The following is a 24,661-nucleotide window of genomic DNA, read 5'->3' on the forward strand; positions in this document are numbered from 1 at the left end:
CAATTGTGCCAAAAACAAGTTCAATATTTAGGATTATAGCTGTCTCAAGGAACCCTCAAACTAGGACCAGAAAGAATAACTCCTATAGGACAGTATCCTCTACCTCAAACCATAAGACAACTTAGAGGCTTCCTAGGGATAACTGGATATTGTAGGCTTTGGATCCCTGGATATGGGGAATTAACTAAGCCTCTTTATAGCCTCCTCAAAGAGACACTATGCCAAGGAACAACTTCCCTGATATGGGAACCAGAACAGATTAAAGCCTTTAAGGCATTGATAGGGGCCTTACTCCAAGCCCCTGCCCTTAGCTTGCCTACTGAACAAAAGTTCAACCTATTTGTCACTGAGAGAGGAGGAACAGCCCCAGGAGTGGTCACACAAAAGAAGGGACCAGCTCAACAGCCAGCAAACCTCCCCAATCTCAAACATAGTTGGAGACGATCTGTGTTTTGTTGGTATGATCACCTAGCTTCACTATTTATCCCACAAATTGGTTTAAAAGATGTAATGTGGCATGTCAAGACTTTAAACAATCGTACTCAAACTGCCCTCCATGATGTTGAGGAAAGTTCTCTCTCTCCTTAACACTGAAATAACACTTACGAGGAAGGCCATCTTACAAAACTGGATGGCTTTATATGTCCTCACTGCAGTTCAAGGCGTTACTTATGGCATTATTAAAATTGAATGTTGTGTTTACATCCCTGACAATTCTGGCAATGTGACAAATATCCTTAAAGATTTACATGCTCAGATAGAAGCCATGTCCTCGCCAACCTTGTCATGGGAACAATATCTTAGCTCCTGGTTCTTCCTGGTGGAAAACATTGTTAGTTTCTGTCATTGTCATCATACTCGTTAAGATATTCCTATGCTGTGGCATTTATTGTTGCGTTAATCTAGTTCCAGTACTAATAACTTCTTGTCTCTTTTATAGACCGCCCATCACTCAAATGGCCCTCCAACCTGTTACTTCTCAATCGGACTTCTATCATGGACCACTGGATAGAGCTGATTTTTAAAAGGGGGACTCCAAAACTGCTTTCTCAACACCACCCCCTTTCAGCTCGAAGAAGCCAGAACGGTCATAGCCCCCTTTCCCTACAGCAGTAAGGAGTTCCCAAAATTACAGGGGGGAATGAAGTCAGATTTAAAGATAGGTAGTTAGTGTAGTTAGGTACATAGGATCTAATATCAAGTAAGATGAAGATGGAGCCCATCCCAAGTAAATGTTAATGAAGCAGCTCCCAGCAAACATGAAGATGCTAATCCAAAAGCCCTTCCTGCCCAGATTACTCCTTTGCCCCCCCCACCCCCTGTCTCCCACCCTTTGGGCCTTTCCACCTACATTCCTTCACTGCAAGATAACCGGAATGTGACAGGAATGCGGGAAAGCAGAAAGTAGACCTTAGCTATAAAAGAGAGAAGACCTCCCCCTTCCATGGATTCCACCTCTTGGGTCCCCTTCTTCCTCCCTGGAGAAGTCTTTTCTACTGTCCTTTAATAAAGCTTCTACCTTCTCACTCTAAACATGCCTCAGAGTGTTTCTCTGGTGTTATACTTCAGCACTGGGGAAGCAAGGACTTGTCACCGGTAAATAGCGGTAACAATAAGTGCCAAGAAAAATATAAACTGGGTCAAATGATAGAAAATAATGAAGGATTTAATTATAATAAGCACTATAATTTTTTTTTCCTTTTATGCTACTAGAGATTAAACTAAGGGTACTCTACCACTGAGATACATACTTAGCCCTTCTCATTTTTAATTTTACTTTATTTTGAGACCTGGTCTTGCTAGGTTCCCAACGCTGACCTCAAACTTGAGATCCTACTCCCTCAATCTCCCAGTTGCAGGGATTACATGGTGCCTCACCACACTCTGGCAATAGCTAAATATATTGAGATTTTAACTTGTTTGGGACTCAAATTGCTTTGTATGATTTATTACATTTAATCCTTTTAATCACCTTTCATCTGACTTCAACACCTTTATATTTAAACATTCTGCCATAACTCTTGTTTCTCAAAAAATGAAGTCAATCAAGCTAATTTTTTTAAAAAATAAACCCTGATCAACAAAAAGAGAAAGAGCACAAATCAAAAGACACAGGACTTAAATGGAACATAACTATAGATATAGCAGAGATGAAAATATAAGAGAATTTGCTTGTTTTTTCCCCGTACCTGGATATCATGTAATCATTAAATGAGTAATTAAAATTTATAAACACATACACATACTCCAAAATAAAGTAGCTTTCTAGAGAAAGTCTCCCAAACTTCCAAAAGTGAAATAATCAGAATGTTGTATAACTATAACCAAAATATTAAAAGAAATAATGTTCCTAGCTTCCTTCCAACTTCCTTTGCAGCTGCTACAACCTTGAAGTTGAAAATCACACAAGGAGAAACAAAGAAGGGAAATTATAGGCCAATTTTAATTCTAAAATTAAATGCAAAAATTCTAAATGAATTTTTACAAAATTTTAACTATCTATAAAGGAAATCTCATACTCAAATTGGATTTATAACAGGAAGGAAAAAATGGTTTAAAGTTGGATTTGTGGGCCACTGCCGTACTCCTACTATCTTTAAAGATTTTAGTGTTGCTGTGTTATGTTAGAAATCATTTGATACAGTTTTAATATTAAGACATTAAAGGGAAAAAATTAGGGTCATTTTGAGGGATGTAGGTAACTTGTTAAAATTGTTAAAATTCAACATTTATTTAAATTTAAATAAGTTTAAATAATTAGCAAAATTAGGAAAAAAGTATACTTCCATAATCTAACTACGAAGCCAAATTAAAAGCAATCTAAAATAAATTTGCATAATGTTCAAACATTGTATTTAAGACCAGTAACAAGAAAATATTATAGCTTATGTTCAACATTGCACTGGAGAAGACAATGTCTATTACTATTAGTAAAATAAATAATGAATGTAAAGATTAGAAGAAAGAACAAAACTTGCTTTTTTCCCTTCATATAATATGACTGTCATAGCTAATCCAAATGAATCAATAAGCTATTAGAAATAATAAGAGAGTTTGGTAAGATTCCTGGAGAGTAGACTAATATGTAAAAACATTTATGTTTCTATAAATTTCAAAATAAATTAGGGAATTTAAAATATTTTTAATAGCAAGTCTGAGAAAATTTCTAACTTAGCTGAAAGACATTTAAAAAAATCAAAATAAGCCAGTTTTCTTAGTGGAAATAATCAGTGTTGTAAAGATGTTAATTCTTTCAAATTTATAACTTCTCCCCAATTTATCTACAAGTTTAAGGCAATTCTAATCAAAATCCGTTCTTCAGAATTGATAACTTTCCCTAAAATTAATTTGCACCATCAAAGGGTCAAGTATAGTCAAATGATTTCTGAATAATTTGCAAAAAAGACATGCCGTGAAAGCACCCCCAACCAGTTATCAAAAAGCTTATCTTGGCCTTTGCAGACTATAAGTGATGTCTTGGAGCCTGTTGTCAGTGGTGGCTGACATCTCCCGGATAAAGTACTTTGTGATATAAAAGCTCTCATTAAGCCAGACTTAAGTCAAAGGTTGAAAGTTTTCTGTCATAAGCAGAAGCAAAAGCAAAATAAGGGACAAAAAAAGTGGGGGTGGGGTATGTATGGATCCCATGAAAATAGAAGGTAGATCAGGGGAGTAGAGAAAGGAAATAGGGAAGGAGGAAAGACAGAAAAAGGAAGTTCTTTAGAATGAAGTTGACTAAATTGTGCTATCTACATATATGAATATATCACAGAGAATTTCTCCTATACTTATATCTATAGAGCATCAATTAAAAAAAATGAATAAATAGAAGTAAGACTAGCAGAGTAGAGGACGGGGAACAGGAGAGGGAAGAGAAGAAGGAAAAAGAAAGTTACTAGGACCTGAAATGGAGCAAATTATATTCCCTGCAGGCATGATTATGTCAGAATGAACCACATTATTATTTATTAACTATAAAGCACTAATAAAAAGTACTCATCAAATGCAACTAGAAAATGGAAAAGAAAATACAGGGGCTGGGATCCTGGCTCAGTGGCAGAGCACTTGCCTCCCAAGTATGAGGCACTGGGTTCGATCCTCAGCACCACATAAAAATAAATAGATAAAATAAAGGTAGTTGTGTCCATTTACAACTAAAAAAAATAGAAAGAAAGAAAGAAAGAAAGAAAGAAAGAAAGAAAGAAAATACAACAAAACACGGTTTAAGAGCATCAGAAATTTATTGTAGCAACAGGCCTGAAATTTCAGAGTAGGAGATCTATACAGAGATGAGATGGTATGATGAAAGCAACTTTCTCCTTGGGACCCTCTTGATTCTGGGCCTAGGTTTAAGGCTGAAAATCTGAACTTTGTGTGGGTGGAGGCCAATTTTTGGAGACAGAGAAACTAGCAGTATTTTGGGTTTCTGCTTGCAGGCCTAAATAGATAAAAGCTCAGAGAACTGAGGGGTCAAGGGCCAGATGGGAAGAGGAGATGAGGGAAATGAGCCAAAGGGATACCCATTTGTACTTATTTGTTTAATTTGGAGGGTGTGAGGAGCAAGAGGCTGAAAGAGTCTGGAAAGCAAAGCAGAGTTTTCAGCAATAGGATTAGAGTCCAGAACCCACTGGAGAGGGAGCATGGGTGAAACCCACCAGCTGGTTGTCAGAAATGAGTGGAAGTTTACACTCCTGGAGCAGGGACAGCAGAGGCAGTCTAAATTAAGCCTTCCATAAATTCTAACTGGGCAGTAACTAAATTTCCTTTGGACCAAGACAACCCTGAATCTTGTCTACTCAGCAAATAAAAATGTAGAAACTTCTATATTTTTGTCATGTGTTATATGCTTAATGAAAAAAAATCACAAGGTGTGGACAATGTTTGTTATCGACTTTTGTCAAACACATGTCTCCAAAACTTAATGTCTTAGAACCAAAACAATTTATTATCGTTTCTCACAATCATTTGGATTGGTTGGTTCACTCTGCTAGGTATTTCTTTTGCTATGCTGTGCATGATCAGGGGCCAACATGGGGGCTGTGTTTACATATAGCACAGCTGGGGTTGAAACAGCAATATAGCCTCTCCTCCTCTGAGACCTTTCTCAAAATTGCCTTTCCAGCAAGAGAACACCCATTTCTTTACATGTTTGGGAGTGTGTGTGGGGGGGGGAGACCATGTGCTACAGAAGTAGATTTTTCTTTCATTGTAATGAGGGATTTAATACAAGAACTAATTTGATTTGATTTTCTTTATATAAAACAGGGTAAGGGGTGGGCTTCTAGTGCAGGAACAGCCAAATCTGTCAGATCTCTTAAAGGCTAGGCTCAGAGCTGATACAGGTCCTTATTCCAGAGGACAAAAAAAAGCTTCTGCTTTGGAGGTAAAGGATTATTGATGATCATCTCCAAAGACAGTTTGCCGCCAGGAGAAAACCATACAATCTGGCCATAAGAAACAGATCTACAGTGATCTGGATAATGGAGTTTTATATAGAAGTTGGTGTAGCCCCCTGCCCAGCACTGGCTACTGAACCGGGGTCACTCCAGTGAATTTGGTGTGACATGAAATGACCACGCAGACACACAAAATACCTTTCAGTGGGTGTTCAGGACGGCTTCCCCGCCCCCAGCCGCAAGCTCCCACAAGGGGAGGGGGGCAAGAGAACCCCTTCCCAGGAGGCTGGTGCCAGAGAGGGAGTAAGCCCTGAAGCTTGGCTTTTATGGGGGGAACTATTCAATGGAACATTCTGTCCAAATTAGGCGGAGGGGTAGTATTACAAAGGAACAAGGAGGCAGCCCACTTCCACTGTGTAACTCCCATTCCCGAAGCGGCACCTTTCTGAGCAGAGATAAGTCCACATGCATTGCAATAGGTGGAATGCCACTCCAGTACCTCCTTGCTCAAGACTTAAAGGTGTGTGCATAGATCCTGTTCAGGGTGGCTCCCAGCAATCTGGAATATTTGAGGGTGGTGATAATGGAGCTTAGTGTCTGTTTCAAGGAGAAGATAATATATATATATATATATATATATATAAACAGAGAAGAGGCACGGGCCAGATCACGCTTGGACTTGTTGGTCATGTGGTACAAAATTAGATTTTTCTTTCATTGTAATGAGGGATTTAAGACAAGAACTAATTTGATTTGATTTTCTTTGTATAAAACAGTTTGAGGTAAAGGAAGAAGTGGGTGACTACGTTAGTTTTAGCAAGAAACAACAGTGACTTGAATACTGGGCAGGAAATGGGAGTGAATAAATGCATGTATCTAGTCCACATTCCATCAACTAGGAAGCATTAGTTTGCAAACAGGAAGTAAACAGTCAATTTATTTTAAAAATGGCTTCCAATTAAATCTGAAATTAGAAGGAACTCACTTCTAGTACATTCTTTAATTGAAGTATGATTTTAATGTAAAAAAAACCTCATATCTTATGATAGGAAAGACTGATGTATCATTAAAAGTGCACTTTCCTAGGTAACCACAGCATAGGTCCAAGGAAATCTTTTTGATGTCCTCTTCCAATCACTAATTCTTTCCTCTCCAAATGTGTATGTACCCTCTATACCAACTTTAAAATAGATTAATTTTGCCTGATTTTAGATTTCATATGGAATAATATGCATTCCTTGTGTTTGTCTTCTTTCATATATATATATACATAATATATATTACATATATAAAATAAATATAGAAGATACTATATATAATATCTACATATTACATATCTATGTTTTATATATTATAAATAATCTCTTTATATATGTTAAATATATATATCTTTATATTTATCTCTTTCTCCACCAAGAACTTACATATATACCCTTAAAAGGATATTTGTTTTGAGAATCAAAAACTTCACGATGGAAGAGAAACACATGATTTTTAAGTCAAAATTAAGGACATTGATTAGTGTTTACTTCTGAATGAGTCACTATTCTGATAAGTTAGAGAAGGGGTATGAAAGCAAATGCAAATAAACGTTTTAGCCAATACTTGAGTGCAGTAGAAAACCAGATCACAGTAGTAACTCATTTCTTTCTGTCCATTAGCTTGAGAGGAAGAATAATCAGTGAAGAAGGGAGGGATCATCAGAATTTAAATATAATTTTTTATGATTGATTTCTATTACTTTATAGAAACAATCAAATCTCATCCATGAATTATAAATTGTAAGGATGACATTTGTTTAAATAGAATATGACTGAGACAGGACGACAGACCACACCAGGCAGCCAGGAAATGGGTCTTGGTAAAGAAAAGGAGAAAGAGAAGATTGAGAAATCAAGCACCTGGCCCCAGATGGTCCTATCCACAAGGATGGTCCCTTAATAGCCCCTAACCACAACTAACAGCAAAATATTCCCTAAAAAGTACTTCCTCTTACAAGACCTCCCTCTCTTCTTGTGCTGATTATGCTTAGAAAAGCTTCTCCAGATTTGCTAAGGATGAAAAAAAGAGAAGGGAAGAGAAGGGGAGGAGAGGGTAGGGGAGAGTTTATTGACTTCTTCTTTCCTCCCTTCCTTCCTCTCTTTCTTCTTCCCTTCCTTCTTCCTTTCTTTCTTTGAACTCAGGGTCCTTTAACCACCGAGCTACCTTTTAATTTTTTAAAAAAGTTCAGACACAGTCTAGCTAAGCTGCTTAGGGCCTTGCTAAATGGGAGAGGCTGGCTTTAAACTTTCGATCCTCCTGTCTCAGCCTCCCAAGCCACTGTGATTATAAGCCTGCAGCACAGCACCTGGCTGATTGGCCCCTTTCTAAATTGTATTTGTAGGTATTGTCCTACCAATCAACTATGAGGAAAAATCAAGCCCACAAAAACCCCTAGACAGAAGACAGTGGAACGCTTCCTAGGAACCTCTCCCATGCTTTGGGAGCCCTTCTCTTTTTCTGTTTTAGATAAATCTTATTATTCTACCCTTTGCTTATCCCTGGATCTCATTCCTTGAATTCATGAGGCAAAGGACCCATCCTATTGCCCAGGTCCACGTTACATTATGATTTTTATTATTAATGCTTACGGCACAGCTTATTGACGCATTTCTCTCCTTCAGCACACTTGGAGCAGGGTTCTCCTTTGGTGTAAGGGGACGTATTTACATAATTTCCTCTGAAAAAGAGAAAAAAAAATTGTTACCCTAATGGCAATTATTTTTCAAATTTTGTGCATTTGAAAAAGTTGTTCTGGTCACTCACTAAATCATAAATGTTGAAAAGGGAAAAATAGCAACCAACTTTTGTTCCAACTTTTTGCTAATTTCTTTTATAAAAGGAAACTATTAAAACTGTTCTTTACAGGTTATTCCTAAACATAAAACACAAATTGGATTGAACCCAATTGTCAGCATGTTATAGTCACAACTTTTTTAATAGTCACCATGATTACTTCTTCCTTTGTAAATGGAATAAATTTAAATTGCAAATGAGAACACACTATATGGCTTTACTTAAAAGTACAATGGTGGGGGGCTGGGGTTGTGGCTCAGAAGTAGAGCACTCATCTGGTGTGCATGAGGCACTGGGTTTGATCCTCAGTACCATGTAAAGTAAAATAAAGACATTTTGTTTACCTATGACTAAAATACATACATACACATACATATACGTAAAACAATACCATACTCATCTAGTTCTACTTGTTAATGTTATCAAGAAGACTTCACAGCTTTTATGCCTGATTTTTGATAATATAAGCCAATTCATTTTAACAAATGTCTTTTTAAAAAAAATCTTCGAGTACTTTGGAGACTTTGACAAGTATTATTTACCCAGAATACACAAAGAAAAACATAGCAATACAAGTACTTTCCATTAAGGAATATGCCACAATTTATCCTTTCAACCACTGATGGACATTTGGGTTGTTCAAATTTGTGGCTATTTCAAATAAAGTTGCTTTGAACATTTCAATCATTCATGCACAAATCCTTAAATATAATACCCATAAAAAAAGGAGTGAGAATTCTGGGTCCTTCATATCCTCCTCAGTACTTGGAATGTCCCCTCTCTAGCCATTCTAATAGTTGTACCGTAGTATTCGTTGTGATTTTACTTTTCCATAGCGATTAATAGTGTTGAGCATTTTGCAGGTGACTTATATACCACCTGTATGTCTTTTGCTCATTTTTCAAAATTGCATTTTCTTAATATTGGACTATGAGAGTTCTTTTTATGTTATAAATATAAGTCCTTATTTGACACATGTTTTATGGGCTTTCTGTTAGTCTGTTGGTTGTCATTTCATTCCTTTAACAAATGTCTCTGAATAGCAAATATTTTAAACAAATTTAACCAATTGTATAATTTCTGCTTTTTAACTAGAGCAGTTATACCATTAACATTTGAGGTGATTGTTGAGGTAGTTAGGTTTAAGTCTATTACCTTCTTGCTTATTTTATTGTCTCATATGTTCTCTGTTCTCCCATTCTCTTTTTCTGCCTTCCTTTGTGTTAATCAAACACTTAAAAAAATTTTTTTTTTTTGTAGTTGTAGATGGACAGATGTGATGCTGAGGATCAAACCCAGTGCCTCATGCATGCTAGGCAAGCGCTCTGCCACTGAGCTACAGCCCCAGCCCTTAATCAAAATATTTGTAAGACTTCATTTAAACTACTTCCTTGGCTTATCTGCTATTATTCTTTGTTTTGTTTTTCTTTTTCTTTTTTTTTAGTTTTTGTGGTGACTTTAGGGTTTATAGTATATGTCTTTTACTTTTCATAGTCAAGTTAAATTATTCCATTTCATAAGGAGTAGAACTTTAGGGTAGAAAAGAACCTTGTCTTTTCAACTCAGACATGGTAGTTTTCTGTTTTTAGTATCTTATCTGCTTAGTTTTTGAAAATAAGGGATATGATAATAACAATTTTGTTTTATTTCTACTCTAAATCTCTGTTAGTTCTGCGTTCATTTCAATTTCCACTGATTATCCTCCTTGTACTAAGTCTAATTTTCCTGCTTCTTTGCATGCCTGGTGATATTTAATTAGATGCCCCACACTGTTAAGTGTTAGTTTCTGTATATCATGTTTTCTATAAATCATCAATCTTTTTATTCTGGGGTGCACTTTATTGGGAACTTTTGGATTCTTTCAGGTTTTATTGTGAATTGATAGGGAGATTGGAGCAGTCTGCTTTGCTCCCTGTATGAGTGCCAGAATGGTTCCCTCTAATTATTTACTGGGTTCTTCATCAGTTTCTTCACAAACATATGCTAATCAGTATATGCTGAGTGTTCAGTGTGTGTGTTCTCTTTTCTCTAATATGTTTACCCATGAACTCTAGCAGTATTAACTTCCCTGCACTCTTCGCTGTTTTTTCAACTGGAATCTAACAACCTCTGTCTCTTTCCCCGACTCCATGTGCCAATCTTTTGTTGTATGATAGGCAATGACTTAAAAATTGTCGCTTCATATATTTTGTCGGTTGTTGTTTCAGGGTTAGAGTATAGTTGATTCTATTACTTGGCCAGGAGTAATGTAACAACATCCTCCGAATATTACCACAAGACCAATAAGAAATCTGTTATGAACATGTTTGGATCCAAAAACTTAATTTGTTCAAAGCAAAATTATGCTATTTAGCTTTTTTTAAAAATCAAATACTGAGCATTAATCTCCTATTATTTTTATATTTTTCTTTAAAATTCAGTGATTAGTCTCCTTAAGAGAAAATATTGATTATTATAATTTCTTTGATATCTATAAAATTCTAATTTCTTTGATATCTACAAAATTGTTCTCTGCCCCCAAATTTAACTCAATATACTTATCATTCTTGCTTTTATTTCTAAGTGGGAGGCAGTAGAAGAAAATACAAAAAGAGAGAAACATAATCTTTCCATAGTATTTTTGGCATATCCTACCCCCTTTTTGCCAATCCTGTATGTTTATTCTTTGTCTACACTTTTACCTTTTGTACATTTTGCTTTAAAGGTTTTGTTTGTTGAAGAACTTTGTTATTAACTTTTTATATTCCTTATACAGATCCATATGGATTAAAGTCTAATTTCATTTTTGGAGCTTCCCATTATGTTCATGTTATAATGCCTCTTAGGTAAGGTATTATCAGGAGGGTATTAAAAAGTATGTTGCTCTTTTCTCAGAAAAATGTGCTTTTGCCATTATTCTCAATCATTTTCTCATTCCAATTATGTTAATATTATATTAGAGAATCATCTGCCAACCATTTTGCATTCCAGCATTTAGATATTACTGGGCAACTTATTTCATATTACTTAAGAAATAGTTGCCATTATTCACTCTCAAGCTTAAACATTTCATAACAAACACAGTTCTACTTTATACAAGAGAATGTTCTGCTACTACTTTTTGTTTTCATCTACCTTGTTTTATTAGTATTTTAGAGGGAGACTTTACTTATCAAAAAATACTTGTTTCTAATATAAGATTCTCTTTTTGTAAACACTTATTAACATTTATTTCAATGTAAAGATTTTATATAGAAAAATAACTTACGCAGGTCCATAGTTACACACAAATAGTGAAGTTGAAGATGTGCCAAGATTAGAACACTTTGAAATTCCACAACCAACTTTATATGATTTAGCCCAAACTACCTATAAGGAAAGGAAAATAATTATAAAGTAACATATTCAAAATAATTCTATTCAAACAATGCATTATGGGAGTAGACATATCTTTATTATGCTATTGAAAAGATATACAGGCATATATTTTGACTATATTTTTTCTAATATTTTAAGTGATTATTTTGCTTCTCTGAGGAAAAATGTACTTATTAGTACATTTAGAATTTTGCAGTTTTAAGCATATTCTTTATATGGATTAAAAACATTTAATTAATAATTAATTATTTTGGTGCCAGGGATTGAACTCAGGGGCACTTGACCACTGAGCCATATCCCCAGCTCTATTTTGTATTTTATTTAGAGACAGGGTCTCACATGTGGCGTAGTGCCTCGCCATTGCTGAGGTTGGCTTTGAATTTGCGATCCCCCGGCTCAGCCTCCCGAGCTGCTGGGATTACAGGTGTGCACCATTGCTCCCGGCCATGATCTTATTTTTTAAAAAAGTTTGCCATATGTATGGTGAATCATTTTTATATAGTTGTAAGGAATAGCAAACATTTCTAAATAAGAAGCTATCTATGGAAAACAAACCATGAAGAGTAATAAAAAATGTGAAGAACATCATTATCGTTTCTAACAATGGGAGAGTAGAATTGTCTCCATTTTATAAGTGGAGAAAAAGGAGGAAATGCTTAATTTACTCCACTTGCAAAGCAAAATAATTCCAGGAAAATTTTTGACAAAACAAGTGAGTTTTCCAACTTTGACAATTCCATTAAGAAAATACTATTATTTCATAAAATGATATATCAGCAACCTTTTTTATGACTGCCATATAATCAAAATTTAATTTGAAAAGTACATTTTAGTGGTTCTATATTTTTGGGACATCACAGTGGCATAAAATGCCAGGTGCTCTGAGGATTAAGAGATGAATTATGCTTCTCATTGTGTGTGTAGCTGGAGGTGACTGATCTGAGATTGCCTCACTTAATAAGATTGAGCAGATTATTCAAAAAATGCTTTTGAATATTATGAAAAGCTAATAAACTATACAACTGAAAGTGTACATAATTTTTAAGAAATCATGTTTACAATTTTGCTTCACGGAAAACTGCATCATAAAATTTTATTGGCTTAATATATTTAAATTGTGATTTAAATAGTGATTTTTTTTTTGTTTTTTATCTTTGGCAGGGGTGAAAATAAATATTGGCTTTGTTCAGTTTAAAAATGTATGGCTTTCATGAAATACACTAGATATAACATTAATATATATATTAGATGTAACATCAATATGAATATTAGTGAGTGGTAAATACAAAACATTTTGTTTAGAACATTGCTCAAGATATAGTGGTTCAATCAAGTAGAAGGATGTATATATTCCTAATTTTATTTAAACTATATGTAAATTATCCAATGAAGAATTAGCTTCTATTTTTTATGTAATAATGCTAAGGAAGAAGCAATGCTTGAAAACAGCTCCCTTTTTCCTTACAACAAAAGGCAAAGAACTGATACAGGCCATTTGTATCATGTATCATGACCCATCTTTGATACCATATTCGGGATATTACATCTTACTTGTTATAAGGAAACCTGACCATTCTCTCAGTTTTCCCAGTAGTAGCCAAACCATATTCTTTACCAGCAACATCTGTTCTGATGTCCTGGAGGGTTTCCAGACTTAGAGGAACATCCTGTTGTTGAACAAAGAGTAAACAGAAGGGGAACATGGAAACTGCTAATTTCCTTGTACACTGAACCTCTGATAAATTATTTTCTTGAAAACCCTACATATTAATTCAACCTATACAGATAGGTAAGTTTAGAGATGAACGTTAGCTCTTTCTATTGCTTGAACAGGTCTTCCCGGGAGGTCAATACTATACCTAGAAATTAAGCTTGGCTCAAAAATGCTTCCCACTTCTGATCAAAAAGAAGTAACAGGGAAAAGATTTGCACACCTACCTCAAATCTCCAAAGTAATTGAAAATATTAAATATTGGTTTTCAAGATACTGGACATTAGGCAACAAAAGTAATACACTGAGAGTCTGCAGGAGAAAATGTGACCCATACAGTTGTCTCAGCTTATTGCCTTGAGAGAGTTTCTAGACCATGACTCAGAAAAAGCTTGAAGGATTCTTGAGGAGGTCTGAAGTGAGAATCCAACGAAACCAAATAGGCAGGAGATTAGGGAATATAGTATTGGAGAGACGAGAATTTATACGTTGACACACTGTTGTGGATTGTGAAGGGTCCTCATCATCTATTCAGCAGAATACTAAACAGCATGCATGTCAGGAAGTTGCTCTAAGCCAGGCCAAAAAAAAAATACCTGTAAGAACTAGAAAAAAACAATACCAAGGTTTACCCTGGGCCAGGAACAGGATCCACCTCACTATCCAGACTGGAAAAATGTCATAATTCTCAGGGTGTTATGTAGAGTATTCAGAAGAATACTTCAGTACTGAGATTATATCAGCCCTAGACTAAACACTGCTTTCATTCTACCTAATATATTTTAAAAGTAGGAACCAACAGCTTCAAATAAATTTCAGGTAACTTCACTGTATCCCTGGAGATACCAAAAGAGTATGTACAGGTATACAAATAAATTCAATAACCAACAAGGGAAATTTGCAATTTTCTAAATATAATAGTATCTACACAATGTGATAAGCAAAAGTAAAATCGATCCATCATGAATGGAAAAAGTCAATCCATGGATACTAACATACAGCTAATATGTATATACTAGAAGAATCAGGAGAAACAATCAAATGACAATTATAACTATACTTCATATGCTTAAAAAGCTAGTTGAAAGATAAAATGCAGTAGGTATATTTATTGAACTCATGAGAAACCCACAGTCACACTTCTAGAGATAAAAACTTTAATGTCTAAGATTGAAAAAAAAGCTAAATGGAATTAACTGGAGAATAAATAGTGTTGAAGAAAAGGTTAGCAAATTTAAAGACAGCAGTAAAACTATCTGAAATTAATCAGAGAAATGTCTTCAAGAAATAACAAGAGCACCAAAAAACTGGGACAATTTCAAGCGGTCTTCTACATGGACAACTGGACACTGGGAAAAGAGGAGAGAGTGAGAGAAATATTTTCAAAAACAATGGCCAATACTTTTTCAAATTTGGTTCAAACTATAGACATAGAGCTCCAAGGTCATTGAACTACAACAGAGGAAACACAAAGAAAATTATGTACATTATTATTGGCTGCTCAAGACTTATAATAAAAGCAAAAAAATTTTAAAGCAGACAGCCAGACATTTACATGCAGAAGAAGAGGATTACAGTAGATTTTTTGTTGGAAACAATACAAATAAAATGACAGTGAAGTTTGATTTTTTTTTTAAGTTTAGAAAAAAAAACACACCTTACTCTACACAGAGGTCTATACCCAATTAAAATATGTCCCAAATGAAGGTGAATTTTCCTGAAACTCAAAAAATATTTTTTATGACAATTGTAACACACATAAATAAGAACTAGTCAGTGCTGCCAAATATTACCTGTGTATAATGGCCACAAACTTTAGAACAAGCTTTAGTATCAAAGTCATAAAATGCAGTTTCATTATACCAAGCAGTGATAGCAGATTTTGGTGAAAAGATTTTAAGATCGCCTAACCAAATGTTTTCTCCAAGAAATTGAAAGCCTTCAGTGCATCCAAATGGTTTTGATAAACAACTGTTATGTTGAAATTTACACTCTGCTGACCACTCTTTAGCCACCTTTGCCAAGCTTGCATCCCAAAACTGAAAAACAAAAATGGTGTAAGTTGAATTCTGCATACCTTTTACTTAATTGTTTTGTTTGCAATCAATTACATTTTGTTTACTTTAATACATCTATAGTTTTTCTTTGGTATTTATTATGTTTAAAGTTAGTCACGTCTTTTTAGATCTACTTCAGAAATACACACTTAATACTCACTCTGGCAGTTCATCTTTGTATTTCTGGTACCTGGTGGATGGCCTGGTACTTAGACACACTCAACCAATATTCTGAATGTGATTAAACTAAGTTGTAGTTCAAAATTTAGTAATTCAGAAGGTTATGCAAATTTATTATGAGTAAAGGATAAATTTCTTAATGATTTTTTAAATTCACACATATTAATCGTACATATTAGTGGGATTTCCTTCCTCATTGTTAGCTGTGGAAGTGTGTAGGGCCCTAGTTACCAAACCTTGCTTCCATAGCACCTTCCATACCTGCTGAGTCCTTCTTAGAGTTAACATATGGTTTGTCTTTCTTCCCTACCCTGCAAACTTCTTTTGAATTTGCATTTTATTAACACACAATAATTATACTTGATAATGGGGTACAATATATTTCTATACATGTATACAGCAAGTATGGATATAATCCAACACCCTTTTATTACCCTTGCCCCCAATTTCTCAATCTCTAATAATTAATAACATATTCTGCAGCAGAATACAATAGACACTAGCATTGCTGTATGCATTTACGTGGCTGTATAACCAATGTGATCCTGCAATCTGTACACGTGGAAAATTAAGAATTCATACCCCATTTGAATCAAATGTATGATATGTCAAGATCATTGTATTGTCATGAGCAACTGATAAAAAATAACACATTCTACTATAAATTCAGCTTTTTGCAATCTTCCACATGATACAGAATATGAGGTACTTGTCTATCTGAACATCTCCAGTTCCATTCATTTTTCAGAGTATTTCAACACTTGTCACTTAACATCTCCAGTTCCATTCATTTTTCAGAGTATTTCAAAATTTTGTTCTTCTTTATGACTGAATAATACTCCATGTGTATACCTCCCACATTTTCTTTATCTATTCATATGTTGATGGGCACCTAGGCTGATTCTATTTCTTAGCTATTGTGACTAGTAGCACAATAAACTCAGGTATGCAGTTTTTTTATATGCTGATTTAATTTTCTTTGGATATATACCTAGAAGTGGGATAGCTGGATAATATAGTACATCTATTTTCAGTTTTCTGAGAAAAGTTCATACTGTTCTCCATAATGACTGGAATGATTTACATTTCTACCAACAGTGTATCAGTGTATAAGTGTTCCTTTTCTCCACATTCTTGTCCTCCTTTTTAAAAAAAATAATGCTAATTCTAACTTGGGTGGGATGGTATCTCATTATAGTTTTGATTTGCATTTTCCTGGTGGCTAATGATAATGAGTTTTTTTTACCATTTGTTTGCTGACCATTTGTATTATTATTATTATTATTATTATTTTTTTTTTTTTTGGAGAAGTGTCTATTCAGACCATTAGCCCATTTTTAAATTGGACTATTTTTGTTAAGTTTTTTTTTTGAGTTCTTTATATATTGTGGTTATTAACCCTCTACTTGGTAAATATTTTCTCATATATTGTAGAATGTCTCTTGACTCTGTTGATGATTTCTTTAGATGGATACGAACATTTTAATTTAACCTATCTATACATTTTGTTGTTGTACCTATGCATTTGGAGGTCTATCAGAAAATTCCTGCCTGTACCAAAGTCTTGAAATGTTTCCCTATTGTCTTCTAACAGGCTCAGAATTTAAGATCTCATATTTTAGATGTGTGGTCCATTTTGAGTTGATTTTGCAGAGTGAACATAGTGGTCAAGCTTCAGTCTTCTACGTGTGAATAATCACTTTCCCCAGCACCATTTATTAAAGGTGTCTTTCCTCCAAAGTATGATTTTGGTACCTTTGTTGACAAACAGTTGGCAATAGATGTGTGGGTTTATTTATGGATTCTGTATTTTTGCCCAATTCGCCTTTGTATCTATTTTTTTATGCCAATATCATGCTTGATTTGTCTGTAGAATGTTTTAAAATCAAAATCAAATATTGGGATGCCTCCAGCTTTGCCCTTTTAGTTCAGACTGCTTTGGTTATGTTGGGTCTTTTGTCCTTCCATATATATTTTATGATTGATTTTCTAGTTCTGTGAGGAATGTCACGGTTTTTTTGTTTGTTTGTTGTACCAGGGTTGAACCCAGGGGCACTTAGCCACATCCCCAGCCCTTTTTAAATTTTGAGACAGGATCTTGCAAAGCTGCTTAGGGTCTTGCTAAGTTGCTGAGGCTGGTTTTGAACTTGTGATCCTCCAACTTCAGCCTCCTGAGCTGCTGGGATTATAGGCATGTGCCACTGCGCCTAGCTATCATTATATTTTGGTGGGGATTGCATTGAATCTGTAGATCACTTTGGGTAGATGGACATTTTAACAATATTAATTCTTCCAATCCATGAACATGGAAGATCTTTTCTTTTTAGTGTGTGTGTGTGTGTGTGTTCCCCAATTTCTTTCACCAGTATTTTAGAATTTTCATTGTAGAGGTCTTTTACTTCCTTGGTTAAGTTTCTTGCTAAGTAATTTTTGGATGTGTGGCTATTGTAAATGGGACTGCCTTCATAATTTATTACTGAGCAAATTTGTTATTGGTGTATAGAAAAATCTAATGATTTTTTTTTGTGTTGACTTGAATCCCTGCTACTTTAATGCATTTGTTTAATTATTAGTTCTAATAGCTTTTCAGCGGAGTCCTTAGGTGTTTTTTTTTTTTTATGTATAGAATAGTATCATCTGCAAACAGGAGTAATTTGATTTCTTTCTTTTTACTATCTATATGCCTTGCATTTCTTTCTCTTGCCTAAATGCTCTAGCTAAAGCTTCTAGTACTATACTGAATTAGAGTAGTGAAAGTAGATACCATTGTCTTATACCTAGGCTTAGAGGAAATGCTTTCATTTTATTACAATTCAGTGTGATGTTGGCTGTGGATTTGTCATGTACAGCTTTTATTATGTTGAGGTATGATCCTTCTATAACTAATTCTCAGGAATCTTATGAAGGGATGTTGAATTTTATCGTATGCTCATTTCTGCATCTATTGAGTGAGCATACACTTTTTATCATTCATTTGTTGATGTGATTTACATTTACTGAATTTCAAATACTGACTTGTGTATGTTGCAAAAGATGCAAACCATCTTTGCACCCCTAGATTGAAACAAATTTAATCTTGGTATATGATCTTTTTACGTGCTATTGTACTTGATTTGCTAGTATTTTGGTGAGGAGGCACCTGCCTCTGGGTGCTATGTAGGCCATAAGTTTTCTCCTTCCAATTCCTTCAGGTGCAGTGCTCACAGGAGTGAATTAGGGTGGAACATGGCCAGAGCCAGGCAAAGTTTCTCTTCAGATCCCCTTTGGTCATATGTCCTGGGCCAGGGTAATAACTAAAGCTGTGGTTTTTCTCAAGGCTGCCTTAACTTGGCATGCTAGCAGTGAATCCACAGAGCTCTTTCCCGACCCTGTTCATTACAGGTACCTGTGTTTGGTACTTGTGCAGGGGTGGCAGGAAGCAGGTAGGTGACTCAGTTGTGGCATCAGTATGAATCTGAATGTAACCTGACATGCCCCTAGTCTCAGAGGGCAAGCTCCAGAAGCTCCTGGTTCTTGTGGGTGGCTCCCTTCTCCTCCAAATCCATGTGTTGATTCCATACTGTGCAGGCCACATGGCAGGTTAGGTCAGAGCCCTTCTTGTGAGTGGGCCAAATTTGGTTTGGAAGGCAGCTACAGAGTGCAGTGGAATATCTCTAGGGTCCTGGAAATATGACCAGAGGTTTCTGACTCCTAGTCCAGTCCAAATTCAGACAATAGGTCCCTTCTCAAGATGGGTCCTGGCTTCAGCATCTTGGGGATTTACTGGAGATGATGGGAGATCTTTTTACAAAGCCAGACTTCCGTGAAGATTTCAAGTTATTTACTTAAGAAGGCTGAAAGCCTGTGGGGATTGTGAAGCTTTCCAATAGCTAGGATTGCCAGCAACCATACATACTGACTGGGCTGGCTGAGACTTTCACCCTCACTCCTGCAGAATGAAGACCCATTCCATGCAAGCTCTGGAGCCAGGGTATTTTGTTTTCCCTACTATGCTGTTTTAGTGGGTCTCTGACTCTTAATAAGGCTCAAGTTTCTCTCTCACTCATTTCCAGCATTCTCCCATGGTCACGCACCGTAAAATGGAGCTACATACCTCTTGCTTCAGTTTTTCTTTGTGAAACAATGAGTGAGTTCTGGGTACCTCTATTAAGGCATCTTGAAATTCTTACATTGGCTTTAAATAGTCAACAATATGAAGGCGATATAAAGAAAGCTTACAATATTTAACCCCACATCTAGTCTGTTTGGGACTCTCTCTTAGGTCTGGGTTTCCTTTTGGGATTGTTTTCCTTAAAGCTTAAAATCTTTCTCTAGTTCTTCTTACAGAGCTGTTCTGCTTTTGAATTGAATTTTCATATTCAGTATTTTATTTGCCTGTAAATATCTTTATTTTACTTTTTTTTTTTTTTTTTTGGAACTGGGGATTATTCACTGAACCACATCCCCAGACCCCCTTTTTAAATGTTATCTAGAGACAGAGTCTAGCTGACAACTCAGCTAGAGTTGCTTAGTGCCTAGCTGAGTTGTTTAGTGCCTCCCTAAGTTGCTGAGGCTGGCTTTGAACTTGCAATCCTTCCACCTCAGCCTCTGGAGCCCCTGGGATTACAGGTATGCGCCACTGTTACCTGCTTTTGTTTTTGAAGAATACTTTCAGTGGGCAAGTAATCATATGTTGAAAATGTTTTTAGCCTTCTATTTTTTTTTCAGTCCCTTCTGACCTTTATAGGCTAAAATTCTATTATCTTTTGAGTTCAATTTTGCAGGAAGAGAATTCAGCCTTATATTTAAATTTTACAAAATGAAATATTTATTTTATGCCATTCTGGTTGCTTTCAAGATTTCCTGTCTTTTATTTTCACCAGTTTGACTCTCGTGTGACTAGCTGTTGTGCTTAGATGATTGAGTTTTGAGACACTGGATCTGTGACTTGATGTCTTCCCATAAATTTTGGAAAGTTGTTGCTGATTATTTCTTCAAATACTTCTTCTGTCCCTTTCAAATATGTGTATGTTAAATCATCTGTATTTGTTCCAGAGGTCTCCAGCATTCTGTTATTTCTACTGTTGCTATTGGGTTGTTTTTTTCTCTGTGCTTCAGTGTGGGTAATTTCTAATAATTTATCTTTGAGTTTACCAATAATTTCTTATGCTATGTCCAGTCTTCTTGTAAACCCACCCAATGAATACTTCATTTCAGGGACTGTGTGTGTGTGTGTGTGTGTGTGTGTGTGTGTGTGTATAACATACTCTGTCTACTAATTAAAAATTCTGGGTAATTTTTTGTTCTAGTTCAATTGGTAGTTTAGCATGATTTACATCTACTGGCTTTTAAATATTTTTTTCTGGATTTTGATTGTATGCCAGAAACTAATAATTTTCCTTTCAAAGTTTTGTCCTTTAGTCTGCCCATGTTAAGAGTAGCTATGGTTAGGAGTTTATTTGCTTAGTCTAATGTGTGATTGTTCTCAGCTGGCACTGAACATTACTTTTAGTTAAGCTCATATTTCAAGAATTTTGAAGGTGCAGTAAGATGCATCCTTTTGGGCTTTAAGTGTAGCAGGGCTTTGTTAAAGCACTCTGCTTTGGATGCCTAAATCCAGCTTTCTTACACTGGCACTTATTTCTCTCTCTCTCTCAAAAAAAAAAAAAAAAAGGCATAAAGAATTGAAGAATTATTGTGGTTGGGTGTCTTCTAGGTTTCAATCCTCCATAATAGCCACATAACCATTACAAGATGCCCAGTTTTCCATTAACTTCACCACCTTGCTTGGCTTATGGCAGGTTTGGTTTTTCTACCTACCAATGCCTCATGCCTCCATAACTTTCCCAGTGACAAAAACAAAGATACATGCTGTATTCTAGTAAGGGCCACCTTTCTCTTAAAGGTAGTTCATTTAATCATTTTTGCATCCGTAGTTCTTCAATGCAGTTAAAGATAATAACTTTTATTTTTCCCTTTTTACTTTCTGTAGTATTCCCTCATTGTTATACTAAGACTAATGGTACTTAGTAAACTTCATCCTAATAAGAGTCCTTTGTCTTTTTACTATGAATCAATTAATCTTTGGGTCTTCCTTTCTTTCTGATAAGTTATTAGTGTTCTGGATTCATCATTTGCATGTTTTCTGCCTCACACTTACATTCAGCCATTTTTTTCCAAGGAAATCATCCGTTATTATGAAAATATTTTGCTATGAATTCTCATTGCTAATGGATATCATTGCTTGTATACTTCTTCGATGATAAGGTTAAGGTATAACTATTTAAGTAAGAAATCATGAATTCATGCTGTGATTTTCACTCTAAAGATTACAGTGTTTTAATTTCTTTGACTATATTCTTGTATCTACTTTTTTATGCAGAAAGTCTTAATTCCTATAAATTATAAAATTTTGCTTCATCATACAATATGCAATAGAATTCTTTCAAAAGACTTCACAAAAATCACACTAGCATTAACATTTCTGAATTCAGGTTTTTTTGTTGCTAATTTTTTCCTCAAAGTTCATTGTACTAGAAATGTACAGTTGAAATAATATATTGCAGAAATGCTTAATTTTTAAAAGTGTAGATTGGAGGCCAATTTTATATATTAGTTTTTTTTTAAGTTTGTGTCTAAGGGATACTTTTCCTTTTGTTTAAAATACAAAAAGGACATAATAATTTTACATATTTACTGAGTCAAATTATAAAACAAGATACATTTAAAGAAGACTCAAATTTTATTCATGTCTCTTCACCCTATTCCTTCTTTTCCTCTCTTCTACCTACACAAATATAAATCACATAGCATTTTTATAGCAAAAAATAGTCTTTTAGTGAGGGTTGTCTAAATAAACATAGAGGAAATACTACAAGCAAATAACATACTCCTGACTACCCCAATCAGTTGGAGATTAAACTAAACATTACACATGAAAATACTTTAAAAATGTTGCATTCTTAAAGTGGTCAGTTTGTTTTTGTCTGACTTTCAAAAATCTATTTAAAATTTCCTTCACTCAAAAAAAAAAAAAACCTCTCACTCTCCTATATAGTTTAATATTATAGTTCTGAACTTTAGTGCTTGAGCTATGATTTTATAATAGCATCCATTGTATTTTCTTTTTTGAAAAATTTTTAATTTTACTTTTTTCCGGATAGAAAGAAAGAAAACTGGCTGCACATTTTGGTGGATGCTCATAATGCTAATGGCTGAGGAGGAGATTGAGGCAGAAGGGCAGAGTACGTGGCTCACTTGTTGAACACCACTGGGTTCAGTCCTTGGTACCAAAAAACAACAAAGCAAAACCCCTGGAATAAATTTGAGTTACAATTTACATAGCATGGTAAGAGAGATTAATACTAACAACACTTATACATTTATGTTCATTGTGGTGGTATTAAGCAAGAAAAAGTTACAATGCAAAGGAAATTCCAAGTAATACATAGTCAAAAATTTGTTAAAAATGGGTAAAATCTATGATTATTTTAACAACATAATGTTCTCTTTGCTTTTTCTTCCATACAGAACTCTTTTTCCCTTTGTTGGCCCTACTGTGGAGGTCTAAGAAAGATACAACCAGTGCAAAGTTTGGGGGATTAAATTTCACAAATATATTTATTTTTTTTCATGAAAATCACCATCTGATACTGTTCAAGAGCTGATTTTCACATCCTTGTAGAACATTTTATTTTTCAAGTGAATACTACACCACTGTGTTGTTTTAAACTTGGGTTTCTAAAACATAAAATTATGAGAGAATTCCCACCACTCTACTGTATGTATCTTTTATATGTAGAATCTTGAATGTGCAGGATGGGAGGCACCATCCAATAGAAGAGAGAAAAACAAAAGAACCAAACAAAAACACCCTTGCAAAATACGGACGAACCTTAGCGGTGAAGGCCATGCAACTTCCAAACACCATCTGCTCCCCCCCCCCCCGCCTCCCCCCCGCCCCCCCCCCCCGCCTCCCCCGCCTCCCCCCCGCCCCCCCCCCCCAGGGAGCTTATGTCTAGGCAAAAGGAACAGAAAGAACAGCTCCCATCTCCTCCACTCCATCACAACCCTAGAGGAGACAGCCCAGCCAAGGTGTGAGTTTTCTATAAACCACAAGTGGAGTCCTGGCTGTATTGAGATAAGTCCAAGAAACGTATGGCCCCGATACCTTGGGATGAACAAGAAGAATAGGAGACCAGCTCTGGGTCTTTTCTCACCATGTGTTTCATGTCGGTCGCCGGGGGGTTGACAATGGCCCTAAATTCGTTGTGGGTCTGGACGCACTCGTCTATAAATTGTGGGTCTGTGTTGGACGGGACTGGAATTTTGCTGGCCACTACACATAGACTTAAGGTCCACAAACTAATAAGATTTTTAAGAGCCATGGAGGGACAAGCACCATGTCCCAACCGCACCAACCAGTAACGGCTGGGGAAGCTGGATTTCTGCCACCCCAGGGGCCACGCTCTCACCGGACTCCATCCTCTGCACCAGCTCGAGCGGGCGCGGGGAAGCCCCGCTCATTGGGCAAAGCCCTCGGGGCAGGGCGGGCTCGCGGCAGGATCCGCCCCCCCCCCCCCCCCCAAGTCAAAGTTTTAACTCTCCCAAGAGCTTTCTGCGGCTCTGATCGTCTTGAGTCACTGCCTGGATTGTAATACAGTTGCAACACGGAGGAGGCGGCACCACATTATACAAAGAACAAGGTGTATTGGACGCTGACAAAGGATCAGTCCTGTGGAAAACCCTAGGCATTAGTTTTACAGACTCAGCTTCTGGGTATAGCATTCGTATTGTTTTAAATAAACTACTGCAGAACTTTGCCCCCTTCCTCAGAGACTGGGGATTAAAGTAGGCGATTTGTAAACTCGCCGTCACACTGTGATCCAAAGTTATTACCTTGCTAAACATTTAAACATTTGATTTGCTGCTGCCTTCTCCTCTTCCTCTTCCTCCTCTTTCCTCTCCGCCCTACCCCCTTTCTTCTTCTCCTTCCTTCCTTCCTTCCTTCCTTCCTTCCTTCCTTCCTTCCTTCCTTCCTTCCTTCCTTCCTTCCTTCCTTCCTTCCTTCCTTTCCTTTCTTTCTTTCTTTCCTTTCTTTCTGTCTTTCTTTTTTTTTTTTCCTACCAAAGAGACTGCCTAGAGAC

General features: G+C 35.9%; 1 protein-coding gene across 1 annotated transcript; it reads right to left on the minus strand.

Moving 5' to 3' along the window:
- Window positions 1-1,021: 1,021 nt before the first annotated feature.
- Window positions 1,022-23,902, minus strand: Glipr1l1 (GLIPR1 like 1). The gene is made up of 5 exons (XM_026409348.2): window positions 23,735-23,902; window positions 15,093-15,338; window positions 11,479-11,579; window positions 8,027-8,115; window positions 1,022-1,104 (listed from the first exon to the last, which is right to left on the minus strand). The coding sequence occupies exons 1-5, from the start codon at window positions 23,900-23,902 to the stop codon at window positions 1,022-1,024; spliced, it is 687 nt and encodes a 228-aa protein (XP_026265133.2).
- Window positions 23,903-24,661: the final 759 nt, after the last annotated feature.

Source organism: Urocitellus parryii, chromosome 5 (genome assembly GCF_045843805.1).
Source record: "Urocitellus parryii isolate mUroPar1 chromosome 5, mUroPar1.hap1, whole genome shotgun sequence".
Classification (NCBI taxonomy): domain Eukaryota; kingdom Metazoa; phylum Chordata; class Mammalia; order Rodentia; family Sciuridae; genus Urocitellus; species Urocitellus parryii.

Coding starts and splice junctions, on each gene's coding strand:
- Glipr1l1 (XM_026409348.2), bottom strand. CDS start 23,902: ATGGCTCTTAAAAATCTTATTAGTTTGTGGACCTTAAGTCTATGTGTA. Junction 15,339..23,734: donor CGACCGACATGAAACACATG/GTGAGAAAAGAC, acceptor TTTGTTTTTCAG/TTTTGGGATGCAAGCTTGGC. Junction 11,580..15,092: donor TTTGTGGCCATTATACACAG/GTAATATTTGGC, acceptor CTTTCCTTATAG/GTAGTTTGGGCTAAATCATA.